The 14,009-nt window shown below is 52.7% G+C and overlaps 5 protein-coding genes across 5 annotated transcripts; 3 read left to right on the top strand and 2 right to left on the bottom strand.

Annotated features, from left to right (window-relative positions):
- Positions 1-281: 281 nt before the first annotated feature.
- Positions 282-1,193, bottom strand: BJX68DRAFT_259149 (uncharacterized protein; the record flags this gene model as incomplete). The annotated part of the gene is made up of 4 exons (XM_071043650.1): positions 282-510; positions 614-878; positions 935-1,083; positions 1,144-1,193. 4 exons carry the CDS (start codon positions 1,191-1,193, stop codon positions 282-284), a joined length of 693 nt encoding a protein of 230 aa, XP_070893140.1.
- Positions 1,194-5,242: 4,049 nt separating this feature from the next.
- Positions 5,243-6,326, top strand: BJX68DRAFT_259148 (uncharacterized protein; the record flags this gene model as incomplete). The annotated part of the gene is made up of 4 exons (XM_071043649.1): positions 5,243-5,752; positions 5,800-5,905; positions 6,000-6,148; positions 6,213-6,326. 4 exons carry the CDS (start codon positions 5,243-5,245, stop codon positions 6,324-6,326), a joined length of 879 nt encoding a protein of 292 aa, XP_070893139.1.
- A 1,140-nt stretch (positions 6,327-7,466) lies between these two features.
- On the top strand, positions 7,467-8,189 carry BJX68DRAFT_279736 (uncharacterized protein; the record flags this gene model as incomplete). Its single annotated transcript, XM_071048790.1, has 2 exons — positions 7,467-7,469; positions 7,824-8,189. The coding sequence occupies 2 exons, from the start codon at positions 7,467-7,469 to the stop codon at positions 8,100-8,102; spliced, it is 282 nt and encodes a 93-aa protein (XP_070893138.1). The 3' UTR covers positions 8,103-8,189.
- Positions 8,190-8,822: 633 nt separating this feature from the next.
- BJX68DRAFT_259146 (major facilitator superfamily domain-containing protein) lies at positions 8,823-10,574 on the top strand (the record flags this gene model as incomplete). The annotated part of the gene is made up of 9 exons (XM_071043648.1): positions 8,823-8,843; positions 8,909-9,088; positions 9,154-9,400; positions 9,473-9,552; positions 9,609-9,713; positions 9,747-10,084; positions 10,128-10,307; positions 10,381-10,493; positions 10,531-10,574. The coding sequence occupies 9 exons, from the start codon at positions 8,823-8,825 to the stop codon at positions 10,572-10,574; spliced, it is 1,308 nt and encodes a 435-aa protein (XP_070893137.1).
- A 518-nt stretch (positions 10,575-11,092) lies between these two features.
- Positions 11,093-13,884, bottom strand: BJX68DRAFT_279735 (beta-glucosidase; the record flags this gene model as incomplete). Its single annotated transcript, XM_071048789.1, has 10 exons — positions 11,093-12,154; positions 12,224-12,473; positions 12,532-12,698; positions 12,750-12,879; positions 12,931-13,034; positions 13,085-13,173; positions 13,227-13,360; positions 13,413-13,576; positions 13,628-13,710; positions 13,767-13,884. 10 exons carry the CDS (start codon positions 13,882-13,884, stop codon positions 11,093-11,095), a joined length of 2,301 nt encoding a protein of 766 aa, XP_070893136.1.
- Positions 13,885-14,009: the final 125 nt, after the last annotated feature.

Here is a 14,009-nt window from a genome sequence, read left to right as displayed (position 1 = left end):
AATCTACAAATTCTAGAGCTCATTACACTAGCTCTACCGGCAACACCGAACAGTCCACACGATAAGGCCGTGCAAGTACGAAAGGAAAGTCGCTGAACAATAAGCAGACTTGCACTGCCTAGCCCGTTCACATCTTGAAAAGATATCCCTCATGTTCAAGCATCTGATCTCGATTGACTCTCGCTCTGAACTTCTTGTTAAGCTAGTCGCATCCTCCTCCTCTCTTTTGTACTTAGGAAGCTCAAATTGCCATGATTAACACCTTGGCCATGAGAAGGCTTTCAGATAGCCTCTTCTCTGTCAGCCGGAAGGAGCTCGATTGCTGGTTCTCCACACGGTTGTTCTATATCATGAGTAGATGACTTAGCTGCGGCGCGAGATCTTTTGTGCGGAGGTACCCAGCCACTTCCTCTGTTGCGGCCACCAGAAGGCTCAAATAGGGGCCCCGTGGTCGATTGTTCACAAGACTCGCCACCATCTTTCTCTGTCTCGCTGCCGACCTCGGTAGCTCTGCGGGCGTTCCGCAAACGTGAGGTCTCGATGGTAAAGGCTTTGACTACATATTTCAGTACCGCTTCCTGAACCCTGGATCACTCAAGATATCATATAGAACTCGTCCAGCTGGAATGTCGTCTCATCCGCTGCAAAGCTGCTAGACAGTTTCGAGTGTAGATAGTTACGAAACCATTCTTCATCTCCGGGCAGCTTTGAGAATATCAATTTGGCCCCTCGTAGGATTTGGAAAATGGATAGAGATTCACTGAGAGCCATGCTGTAGTTCTGGGCAAGTATGTCAAGACCGCGTATGATAAACTTCCTGGCAGCGTAGGAGACCTGGATGCTTCTCTTGTATTCGATCTCGATGCGTTGTGTCTCGGCTTGCGTGTCCGCGTAAGAGATTGTTTCATATTCCATTTTGTATAGGAAATGTGACCAATATCCGAGTCGATATCTCCAAGTATGATACGTGGATTCTTATACTGTCTTGTTTGCGGTAGTAGGTGCGCTTGGATATAGTTTTCTGGAATCGAATAGTTTTTGTTTCCGATGGTCACAATGATAGTCCTTGATTGTTCATAGGAACTACACTCAATGCATGGGATTAGCACATATCTGAAGCAGGGCAACCATGAGTTGTCTTACGATATCTCCCGCTTGTTGTAGTCAATTCCTGAGCTCCTTGTTGAAGCCATTGGTGCTGAGCAGTGTGGTGGGAGCGTCGACCATGGGATCGAGGGTCAATCTTGTCCTTGCGCCTCAGTCGGTGGCCATCATCAACTGCGGCGCCTGTCGTCGACGTAGCTCAGCCGGCTGACTGAATGTGGAGGCGGTTGACGTGATATTTCAAGTCGACAGATTCCTGCTGCGTCCCCTGCTATGGGTACATTGGCTGCCTCCTGTGCCCGCCCTTGCCCGTCCCTGGGGGTGCACACGATCGGTCCGTATTTGACGTTGGAAGCGAGTGCCGGTGGCTGCTAGCGAATCCCCTGGAATTTCTTCGTTCACGTGTACGGTCTGAGCATGTTGCCGCAAGTTGTCGAGCCTCGAGAATCGCCTTGAGCAATGACACTGGAAAGGACGCTCGCCGGTATGTTTTCGAATATGTCGGGTCAAATGTTCACTGCGCGTGAAGCTCAAACTACACGGCGGGAACTCGGTACAGTAGAATCGTTGCCCTTTCTTATTTTTCGAAGGCGGCGCATGTTCTGTATCATGGTCCGAGCCATCGAGGTCCCCATCTGATTCGGCTTGTATAGTCTCGTCCGACATCGAATGAGTGCTCGCTCGGGATCCGTCAGGCAAAGTTATTCTTCGTGAAAATCGCTCGTCCTTTATCTCGTTTGAAGTCTCGGCGCCCGGTGTCGCGGACAGGCGGTTCAGGTGAGGGCGGGGTGTAGCGGAAGTTGCACCTGAACCTTCCATGACTCGATCTGCTGGCGAAGAGACATTGTTAACTGGTAAGAACGAAGTCATGTTGCTATCGAATGCCCATAGATGCCGCTCCGTGTTGCTTGTGGGGTGTATCGGAGAAATCCTTCGCCAGTATCCTGAGTGTGTTTGTCAAAAGAGCGAGGTCGAGGGCGGTTGAGGCAAAAATGGTAACGGGTGTGAGCGGATGATGCTGACTACTAGACGAGCATGCAAACCATATAAGTGAGTGGATTGATAGGACACGGGAACATCGCGAGAATAGTCAGCATGTCAGATATCCGGGTAGAACATGCTCGACCACTATTACCGACCATGGCTACGACACTTGCCCGGGCAAGAACGGACATTAGACGGGCATCTGACTAGCGCAGACGTCAGTTGCGTTCCGCGCACAAACGTCTTCTCATGTTTAAAGAAAAAATCCCACCTCGAACGCCCTATCAGCAAAGGGGAGCGGCACAGCGCGAATAATGGGCCCCCGCTGTCCATCACCAGAGTCCTTTCTCCATTTGTAGACGGACTTCGCCGCTGCCCTATGCCGTGTCCAGATACCCAGTCTGTTCTCCTCGTTGATACCGGTGGTGATGTACTGAGCGCCTTCTATGTATAGTAGCAGAGATCAATATTTGTCAAAATTCCAACGGCATAGACAAAGGATACACCTGCACTTACAGTATGAGATACTGGGACTAAAGCGACAATGCACCCCAATTTACCTGAGCAATTGTCAAGTTCGGGTAGTTGGTTGCTAATGGGGCATGTCTACCCGGGTATCTGGAATGACTACTATCCACGCAATATCTCATTCCTTCACTTGAGTTCTGGATATCATGTTTGGCTGGGTGAGATAGATGTTGCCAGTAGGGATAAATACCTGTTTATAAAATGTTTAGAGAAGATACCCGATTATCTATCATCTCCGGCATCCAAAGCATCCATCCCAATGACCCAGTATTACGATTCAGCCTTCCCCGTGTGGTAGGGGAAGGTCCTTGACATGTTGAAATATCACACCATCGTGATCTCCCTGCCGGCGAGCATCGCGCCTGTTTTTCCACCTCGTGTTCGTATACTTTAGCGAGATATACATACAAACTTCGATCCGCCCGGTGAGTGCCACCGGTCCTCCATCCGCCGGCATACCCTGATCGATGCCTTGCGGGCGTAAGACTAAATTTCGTGGCAGCACCCTACCGCCCAGAAGGCGCTCAAGGAGAGTGGCTGCAGGCTCACGTGGCATCCCGTATATTGATTTACCGGGAGGCGCCAAAGCTAAAGCGCCAGCTGGAACATGCCAGAAGCCGACAACAAGCGTTGCAGCCGGTGCCAGGACATACTCGTCATCTAAGGGGGGGTATCGGTCCGGCAGATGGGGTAACGGTCTGTGGTGAAGATGGATTGTCCGAGGCAGCTTTCGTGCGCCCAGTATCGGCAACTCTCAGCGTCACCACCTCAGTGTCCGGGAAGTCTTCACTGCAAATAAGACAGGAGTCGTTGGCAAGAGTATCGTCCACTATCTTCCGCTTAATGATGTTATTTGGCACGGTTTTGATGGTTTCTCGGTATGCATGGAATAATTCCCTAGGCGATATGGTGAAGGTATCCATCGAACTGAAATCCACATTGTAAGTATCAAGCATACAGTAGCATGGATCCCTATTAGATCCTCATTTCATACATCTTGGAATCCGAAACGAGTTACAAATACAATGGCTGGTCTCAGGATATGTAGCAGCCTTGACATGTGTGCTTGTGTGACGGTAAAACCGCGCATATCTGGTCTCGCTGAGGTAGGTAAAACGAGCAAGCTTGTTAGTGCTTGAGTGAGTCGTGCGAATATTGTGTCTATATCATCGCAAGGGAGCGCATCCCAAACGATCGCATCGCCGTTCTGGAATGTGAGTGAGGGCGTCGTTGAGGGTACCGTGAGACCTATACTAGTGCTGTATGTAGGCAGATCGAGAGCCAAGGCTTCTCTGCGCTGCTGCTCGAATGCCATGTCCTGCTCTTCATGTTGCGGTCGATGTTGTTCTAAGGAGGTCTTACGAGCGAACCTGACGGAATGGTCAAGACTGGCGATTATTATTAGAAGAGGAAGACTTGTGCCCACTTATGACGGCAGCGCGACAGGCCGCAAACGAATGGCTTGTCGTTCTTGTGTGACCGCCGGTGTCGGGAATAGCTCGAAGGCTTGGGATGCAAGGCCGGGCAACATATTTTATTTTAAGTTGATATCCTCACGTCGCTAAAGGTTTTCTGACAGCCGTTGATTTCGCAAAGGTAAGATCTCTCGCCCGTGTGGATCCTCTGATGGATACTCAGCGATGAGCGCTGGTGGAACCTCTTCAAACATCCCGGCTCGAGACAGGCGTATGGGCGCTCGTCAACGTGGTCGGGCGAGGTCAGCCTTTCGCACAAAATTCCTAAAAGATCTTGTTAGTAGCGTATAGACGATCGTCTATCGACATCAGGAATCTTTGGTACCATTCATCTAGCAGGGTCTACGGGGTAAATCAGCATACAGTAAACGACCCGTGTCTGATAACGTCTTGGCCTTGACGAAAATGAGGTCCATTTCTGAGCGTGCATAAGAGACCCCGCTATTTTGCGCACCCGCACATTTTATACAGGGTAGGGCATTCCTTGGAAGGGACCACAGGGATTATATATCAGGAGAGCAATCTCTTGCACGGGCGTCGAGGTCTGCCCAAACAACTTCCGGCGTCATGTTCTCTGCTACCATTCTGATATTCTGGATGCTTGCCGTAGTTGCAGTGAGTCACACCCATCCTTGTTCACAGAAGTATGGCCGCTCAATTTCCCTCCCTCTAGGTGTCTGGTCTCGCTGTCCATCGCGGAAAACCAGAAGGTACGTGTGATCAAGTACGGAAGTACGGGATGTGGATGGTCAGAACGGAATATACTAAAGTGAGGGATATGTCATTTCGTCGTGTAGGCACAAGAATGGGTGAAGACGATAACATCACACCAAAAGGTGCGCGCTCTACCATGTGTCGGTGAACGGGGAACTGACGGGGCGGTGCCAAATGTACCAGCCTGCCTAGCGGGCAGATATTTTCACAGAAAGCATCATCATGCACATTTCGGCACAGGCCCAAGTTGCTAAATATAGGTTCGGGCCGTGTGCGATGCGGCGAATCGTTAACTACTGAAAGTGAGGGGCAAAACCGCTGTGGGTGGGCATCTCGGTCTTGCTGTGGAATTAGCCTAGTGATCCGACCTTAGAAATCAACTCTCCGCATCCGCGGCCACTTGTCGTCTGCACCTTTTCTATTCTTCCCTTAAAACTATGCCGACATCTGACGCTCGACGAACCATCTGGTTCAAGGATGATACGCCTCCAGCTGGCCTGGCAAACCCAAAGCCAGACTCCAGTGCGATCGGCTCAAGCCATGCAGCTCAGTCTTCGCCCACTGGCAGGGAAAGCAATGCACGTCGGGACAGAAAAGACCACCACAAACGGCCGCTTTTTCGAAAAATCCTAAACCGAGACCCCTGGACGATATACACCCATAAGGCTCTAGTTCGCGCCGGACACGAGGCTGCCCTTGCTATACGCCGTGACGACCCTGCGAAATTGGTCCATATTCAGACGACTCGAACAGACTTGGCCACGGTCGAGAGAGCAGTACAGAAAGTCTCTCGTTTCGCTCATCACCGTTTTCTCCGTCTCCTTGATGTGCTGCACCACCAATCAACGTGCTATCTCGTGTGGGAGCCGGCTGAGTTCGCCTTGGATCGCGTCTTGATTTCCCGCTGCCGGATTCAGGAAGACGAACTTGGCCAGATCATCCGACCGGTACGGGTACGCCTTTCTGGCCTCAGCGGAGAACTGACCGTTGGAAGATTATAGAAGGCATCAAATTTCTCTGTGACAATGGCCTGTTTCTACCTGGCAAAGATCTCGCTCAAGAACATATCGTGATTACCCCGGACGGCCAAGTGAAACTTTGTAAGGGAAGAAATCTTTTTCCCTGTCTACGCTAACTGAATTCCAGATGGTGTTGAGCGCTGCCGCCCAATCAATCCGGCCGACATCAACGTAGCCAGCCTGAGACTGTCCGACTTGCGCGACATTGTGGACCAGCTAATGCGACGAAACGGCGCGGACTATTGTTGGAGCGACAACGTATTGGATTTTGCGACACGTCTTGGTGAAAACTACTCAGATGGTCATCTGGAAAGGCTATTGCAGGTAATCGCAACTCCTTCCATGCCAAGACAGTTTACGCTGGTGCTGACATGCGTCCTCTTCGCAGCACCCACTGCTGCGGTGTGAAGCTGGGGATGGGAGCCTGAAAATGCTTGTTAACTTAGTCAACAAGACCGCATATCACAGAGTCGTCTTTTGCCCGCTACGCTGGGATAAGTAGATCGGTTGAAGGAGGCCGGGCGACAATGGGGCATTCCCGACTACATGTCAAACAGCATATTGTCATCGAAATGGAGGTAGAACTTGCTCACCCACAGCGATGCGGTCTGAACTCCCGTGTGCAGGGTCCCTTGCTGGATTATCCCTACATGCAGCCAGCTACACCAGGTCTACTCTCGTTCATTAGTGCGGAACATGGATGCAGACGGAAGAACTTGTCATTATCGACGTCGATTTTTAATCAACTGTTCTCCAGGATTCCTTTTAAGTGACGGGAAAATAACAGTACTACATCCATGCCTTCAAAAGACCGCCCGCTGGAATGAACCGTAGACGCTCGTCACTCGACAGGACCAGCACGCCCATGAGTGTCTTCCCAGGAAAACTATAGGAACCAAATACTGGGTTAAAGCCGTTAAGATTCACCGATCTTTTCGCCAGACTTTGATCATTCTCAGGTGGTAGGTAGCACTCGGATATGATCTCCCTTTGGGGAGCACCCATAGCCACGCTCTCACGGGCTGCTCTGTACTTAAGCTGAATTATGGAGTGAGCTGCCGTACCACCGGTCATCCGGGAATGTATGCTCGCAATTCATCAAAAAAAAAAAAAAAAAACCGATTCCTGCTCACGGAATGATTATGGTCCGACCATAATGCGGCGCAAGATATTTTGCGATCTCGTGGCTTTCCGCGAATGTCCATTCTCGTCCACCTAAGCGTAGATTCTTGTACAATGGGTTCAGTCAAAGAATCGTTGTTCTAATTGGCCACTTATACTCCGGGCAATATATAATACTGGTGGAGATCAGCTTACGCCCAGCCGAACGAATGGCATCAGATTTAATCGACTGTCACTATCTCCTCCCCCGGTTTTCACACATACACAGCTGGTCGTGAAGTAGAGTCCCATGTCCCTTTGTGGACAGTGACTGTACTTCCCCGGGGCCTATTCAACCACCTGGGCTTCAAGTACGACATGTTGAGTAGCACATAATACATATCTAGGCCACAGGCGATCTGATCAGCTCCTACATCGATCGAGGACAAAGTGTGAGAATGGCTCGGTCCAGCAATGAGAAGCGAGCTCGACGACGGCAGCAGTGCCGGGAAGCTCTGGCCAATCATATCTGTACGCCCCAATGGTCCATTGTAGGGGTAGGGACTGACAGAGCTCCCTAGATGACCGTCTCGGATTACGCATTGCGCCCAGCGAAGTTCGCTTGCAGCCATCTCAGGATGATGGGTATGCGTGGTCCATTACCGATCGATCAGCCCGCCTCCTACAGGGAAGTCTGAGCAATGGGTCGGTGGGACGGTATGACGCTATATGTGCGGAGCTGGGCGTGTCGATCGAAGCGGTACGCCCCGAAGTTCTCGTGGATATTGAACCAACGTGCCTCGGTGAAGATGACGTAAGTCCACGCGACCCTGGGGTCGGTGTTGCTACGCATCGCCTCGTCTTTGTCGCGATCTGAATTCAAATATGACCATAGAAGCCTTCTATTGGCGGCGAGTCTTTCACTGCCATCATTCAGCGGCTAAGCCTCGAGAACGAGAAGCTCAGGAGCGAGATTGGTCGTATTCAGCGCCATGCGGAAACCATGTCTCATACATGTACCGGTTGGGAAGCGAAATACCGGAAGCTAGAGCAGGGGGGTGCGCTGCAAGAACGCTCTATAGCTAGCCTGCAAGAGGGACTACGTTTTGCAAGGAGCGATATATCGCAGGCGATCCGGCTTCTACAGCGACATCAATCTCGAAATGAAACCCCTTAGGCACTGGCTCTGGGGCAGTGCCTTTGTGCCGTAGCTTTACGCCGTACCGTGGACGGGAAGATTGAGCACGAGTTATTGGATCAGGGAGCGAAGGCAGCCTCAGAATCTCACCGATGGCGGTAGGAATGCCTGTGTATATATCCGAATCCTACGCAAAAGGCAAATAACGCGACAGACCTATCTTCCGTTTCCGATAATGTAGAACAAAATACTTCACGAGCGAGTGTTGCGACGGTGGCGCGGGTGGTGTACACCGCTCTACTCCTTATGGGCGATGCAGTGTTGGACCGGCTGGTCATCTGGATGGACATTGAATTTGAGGTCAGCATCCTCGGCACGGCCGCAACCACGCTCAAGCCACTGCTGTACAAGACCGTAACTTTGTCTCCAACCGGAACCAGCGCGGACCCGGACAGTGGCGTGGCGTATCCGGCACGCAACCTGCACATCCGGGTTGAGGAGGAGGCGGCGATCTGGAGCGAGGCAATGGCGGAAGGAATCGCGCTCCAGGATCGGCCCAAGTGGGAATCAGGGAGCGAGCGAGAGCGTTTTGAAGTTTGACAGGAGAGAGAAAGAGCAAAAGAAAAGAATGGGCAGTTTTCGTCCGGGCCGGACGTGCCGGACGCTCCAGCCACGTGAACTGGGCGACGAGCCTTTTATCAGGGGCCAGAATTCCCCAAATTGTTCCCCAGGTCAGAGTGAGACCCACTGAGCAACAAAATGAACAACACTGCGATCCAGGTAGGCGAGGCTGGGAAGCTGAGCACGATGAAATCCCCAAACGTGCCTCCGTGTCCGAAGCGGAGATCGGGCGCTCGATGGGCCTGTCCGACGACGACCAGCGGCGCATCAAGCGGCGCATTGACCGGCGGCTGATCCCGATCGTCGGCTTGATGTACTGCGTCTCGCTTGTCGACCGGACCAACGTCGCCGCTGCCAGTGTCGCCGGGATGATTGAGGATTTGAACTTGATCGGCAACCGTTATGTATGCCTTGGCTCTCGCTGCTGCTTTGTCAGTGCCCTGTGCTAACGGCTATTCTATAACGTTAGTCGGTGATTGTTTTGGTCTTTTTCATCACGTACGTCGTCTTCCAGCCTCCATCCACCGTCCTTGTCCGCTGGCTGGGCCCACGCATCCACCTTGCCGGCATCACCTTCCTCTGGGGAGTCGTCATGATTGGCATGGGCGTCACCAAGAAGTGGGACCAGTTGGCTGCCCTCCGTGTGCTTCTTGGCCTGTTTGAAGCGGGCTTTTTCCCAAGCTGTGTATATCTCCTCAGCACTTGGTACAATAGATGTAGGTGCTTCGCACCTTTTTCCTGCTAGTTTCGTGTCCGCAATTTCGCTGACGGCGGTCATAACCTCACAGACGAGGTGGGTAAGCGTTATGGATTGTTCTACGCCTTTGGAGCGGTTGCTGGCGCGCTGGCTGGCCTCATGGCGTACGGGGTAAGAGGTTTCGCGAGATATTTACCGCATGAGAGGCTGACCTCGTTATCTTACAGCTCGTTCATCTTGATGGGGTCAGAGGCATGGGAGGCTGGCGGTGGCTCTTCATCGTCGAGGGCACCCTCACGTGTGTCATCGCGATGGCCGGATACATCCTTCTCGTCGACTTTCCGGACTCGGAGAGAAATAATTAGAAGTTCCTCTCTGCCCATGAGCGCGCCTGGGTCGTGGCGCGAGTCAACGCCGACCGCGGGGATGCGAACGGGGCCAGATTCTCGCTTAAGCTGTTTGCTCAGCAAGCGTTGGACTTCAAGCTCGGGGTGTTTGGACTGCTCTTCTTCTGTACCTCCACCCAGGGATATACCCTCTCCTTCTTCACCCCGATCATTCTAACGGCCGGAATGGGCTTCGATGCCACAGCGACCCAGCTGCTGCAGATTACCCCGATGCTCTGGGCCGCCTGCTGCATGTTTTTCGTCGGCTGGGTCGGCGGTAAATGGAGGATCCCGGGCCCGCTCATTCTCTTTAACATGTCTGTAGCGAATACTGGGGTTGGCCTTGATTGGATTTCACAGCATCGTTGGCGTGCGCTTCCTCGGGCTCTTCCTGGCGGGAGGCGGCATCAACAGCAACATTCCTCTGCTGATGGCGTATCAGGCCAACAACATCCGTGGCCAGTGGAAGCGTGCTTGTGCCAGTGCAATTTTTGTTAGCTTCGGAGATGTTGGTGGCATTGCTGGGAGTTTGGTCTTTCGGTGAGTTCCCTTAATCGCCCAGCTGGGGTCGACCATCTACGCGCTTTAAATCAACTGACACTCTCCATCCAAGTCCATCCGATGCCCCGCTGTTTCGACCGGGTCTCTGGGCATGCATTGCATGCTGCCTTGCAAGCATTGTCATGGTAGTCCTGCTCAATGCCTATTTCTGGTACATGAACCGTCGTGCCGACCGCGGCGAGATTGTGGCTCGAGGACGAAGAGGATTCAGAGGTATGCGCTGTGACTACTCGCTCACATATGTAAGATGAGACTGACAATGGAATCCAGGTTGCGGACGAGGCGAGATCGACCTTTCTGTATACGTATTAAGTTCGTGGCCAGTATATGGGGTCGCAATTGTGTTTTGTGCGTCTCAAATGTGAGAATCGAGGAGAAGACGAGTGCCCGCAAAGGCTTGAGAAAAACGAGATACTATGGGATCTCGTTGATTATGATTGTTACTCTAGTCCTGTAACTTGTCCGGGTCGGCTAATAGGGGGACCCCTGCCTTTCGTGTATTAATAACAGTGACTCTGGTTCATGAACATGAAAAACATCGCGCTCTTTGAAATGTGCCTAAGATTTGCATCTCGATTGCTTGAATTATGCAACTCTCCAGCTGCTTGACATGCCATCGCATAAGACGTAGGCTGCCAATGGTGGTGCATATACTAGGGCTGTTCCCGAAGAGATTGATTGCAGAACAAATCTATATACCGCCGAGCATGCGCTCATATAGAAGCTTTTATAATATATACAGCATCTCACAGCAGCTAGCTATCTTACCTCCCGATCTTTAAGTCCCCGGTCAGAGGGAGCTTCCGGCTGCTGGAACCGACGTAGATCTTGTACTCGCCGTTCTGCAGCCGCCACTTCTGCACCACCGGATCCCACACACTAAGGTCTCTTCGAGTCAACTTGAAAGTGACCTTTTCGATCTTTCCCGCGCGGATCGTAGGTTTCTGGAATCCACGGAGCTGTTTGACGGGGCCGCCGGGGATGCCAACGTACAGCTGGGCTGCTTCAGCGCCGGTAACAGAGCCAGTGTTTTTGACCTCAGCCGTCACCGTTGCGACCACGTCCCAGATGTCGGATGCGCCTCCAGACACAATCGGAGCCTCGGGGTACTGCTTGGGGTGGCGCTGCTTGGTGCGGATTTTGAGGTTCTGATACTGAAAGGTGGTGTAGCTCAGGCCGAATCCAAACTCATATCGGGGTTCAATGCCATCTCGATCGAAATGGCGATAGTCGATATAGACGCCTTCTGAGAAATCGCTCTGGGGAAAGTCGACAAAGTCGCCTTCTGGGAGGTCGGGGAGGAGCAAAGCGCCATAGTCGGATTCGTTCTTGGCCAGCGTGTACGGAAGCTTGCCAGAAAAGTTGACTTCTCCATAAAGAAGTGACACTAGGGCTTTCCCAGTGTCCTGGCCGGGGAGGTGGGCAAAGACAACGGCAGTCACGTTGGGATGGTCGATCCATGGATCCACAATGCGCGGGCCGGCGTTGTGAAGAATCACAATCGTGTTGGAACACTTGCGAGCTACATTCAGGATCAGGGTATCGGTGTAGTCGTCTCTCAAGTTTCGCCGATCCATAGCTTCGGAGGCCTGCGCATTACCAAAGACGAGACAGGCATCACTGACGCCAGAAACGATGGGATCTGACGTACTAAAATCCCAGTACAGTTGGGTGTCCTCCTTGTCCGCCCGGACCATGAGGGCATCAAAGGGGGAAAGGAAGGTCGAAAGTGAGGTGGCACCAGAACCACCGCCATGAACCAGGGTCCCGTTGTACCCCGTCGGGGACAGTGTGCGAACCACGCCATTTTCCGAAAGCAGGATGCCCTCGATGAGCTCGCTACTATTGCCAGACTGGAATCCCCAGGCCCAGGCAGATGGTCCCTCGGACGGAACCATGTTGCGGTCCGGGGCTTTTGCCGAGTAGCCCAAGATCGAGAGCAGCTTTGGCTTCTTTAGCGGAAGGGCCCCCTTGGTATTCTTTACCAGGACATGCCCTTCGATGGCAGACTGCCGGAGGATTGGCTTGTCCGAGGGTTTGCGGGCTTCCACGATTGGGTGTGGTAGTGCAAGGTTCTTGGCCAGCCCAAAGCCAGGCTCTGGGAATCTCGAGTCTTGGCCCATGTGATACCAGGATGACAGAATCCTGTAGAGCAGTCAGCAAGCACACAAGCGCCTGGATTGGAATGGGAGGGGTGGCATACCGTACGACCATATCATCCACGCGAGACTCCGGGACAGAGCTATTCCGCACAGACTCGAGCAGATGAGGGCCCCAAAAGTCGTATGGGACTGGCATGGCCATGTCCAGACCAGCCAATGCAGATGCAACGCCTGAATGCTGAGCATTCCAGTCTGTCACGACAAAGCCCTAAATTTTGGGTTGATATGTGCCTATGGAGGGTAGAGACGAGAGGGCTACCTGGAAACCGAGTTCCGTCTTAAGGATACCGTTCAGGGCCTTGCTATTCTGGCACCCGTAGGAGTTGTTGATCCGCTGGTACGAGCACATGATACTCCCGGTTCCGGCATGCAGCGCATCCTGAAAAGGCCTTGGCCACTGGTTGTCAGTCTGGGTCACCGCGCAGAAGAGAGAAACTAACCATAGATAGAGTTCATGCATGGTCACGTCGTCAATGTTGGACGAGACTGCGACGGTCTTGTTGGAACCACCGCGACGAGCCTCTTGCTCGTTGGCGATGTAATGCTACAACAGTCGGCCTCGCTTCCAGGAAATTTGAGCTCATGCCAACTTACCTTGGTGGTGGCCACCACGCCGCCTTCTTGCGTTCCAAGCACAGTCTCCTTGACTAGAACCCCGGACAAATACGGATCGACCGAGTAACCTGGAGTGCTGTGAGATTACCATCCAGCCTTGGATGGATCAAGGGATGCCCACCTTCCCAGTTCCTGCCACCAGTTACAACGCGGCCCAATGGTCCGACTGAAGGCCCAAGCATGATGTTGACGCCCTTTCTCTTGAATTCTCCCGCCTGGGCCAGGGACTTTTGGCGTGCGAGGACGCTGTTCCATCTGCGCAGTGTCAGTATGGGTAAATTCGAGTTGTTGCTTTGTGGTTGCATACGAGGCGCCGATATGAATGTTGCTTGGCCACGAGTGAACAAAATCCGTGTTATGTACTCCGTGTCCAGCGTCCTGGAGGCAGAGACCGGGGAAATGCACACGCTCTATGGCGGCGATCATTCCAGCACAGCCAGTGGTTGAAGGATAACCGGCTGTCAGATTGACCTGGCAAAGATTAGCTCCCCATACCCAGCAGAAACACCCCAAATATCGCACCTTTTCTTCCAGAGACAGTTGGGAGACCAATTTCTGGGCCTTCTGGATGGCCGCTCGCCAGTCTCCATGGGGCTTCGCATCAGCTACACGAGAGGATTTAGATGGGGAACACCGGACAAGTCAGGGGGAGAGGTCGCACGAGCAGGGTAGACAGGAGGCGACTGGCCGTAAAAGTGCGTGTCATCGGTGATTTTCTCCGACGCAACCCCGCCAAAGGCGAGAGAAGCAGCAAGGAGCGCCCAGCCACGGTGCAACATGCTGTACGAACTTCGCGAAACGAGCAAGGGTGTACAACGGAAAACGTGGTCGGCCACAGTGCAAGCTTTATTCTCGCCAGGTAGATCCAGGAATTGAAGAAGCCGGCCGGGCCGGCCGTCACTGA

This window comes from Aspergillus pseudodeflectus (genome assembly GCF_044049435.1).
Source record: "Aspergillus pseudodeflectus strain CBS 756.74 chromosome Unknown BJX68scaffold_82, whole genome shotgun sequence".
Taxonomy (NCBI): domain Eukaryota; kingdom Fungi; phylum Ascomycota; class Eurotiomycetes; order Eurotiales; family Aspergillaceae; genus Aspergillus; species Aspergillus pseudodeflectus.
This window is presented reverse-complemented; position numbering and strand designations above follow the sequence as displayed.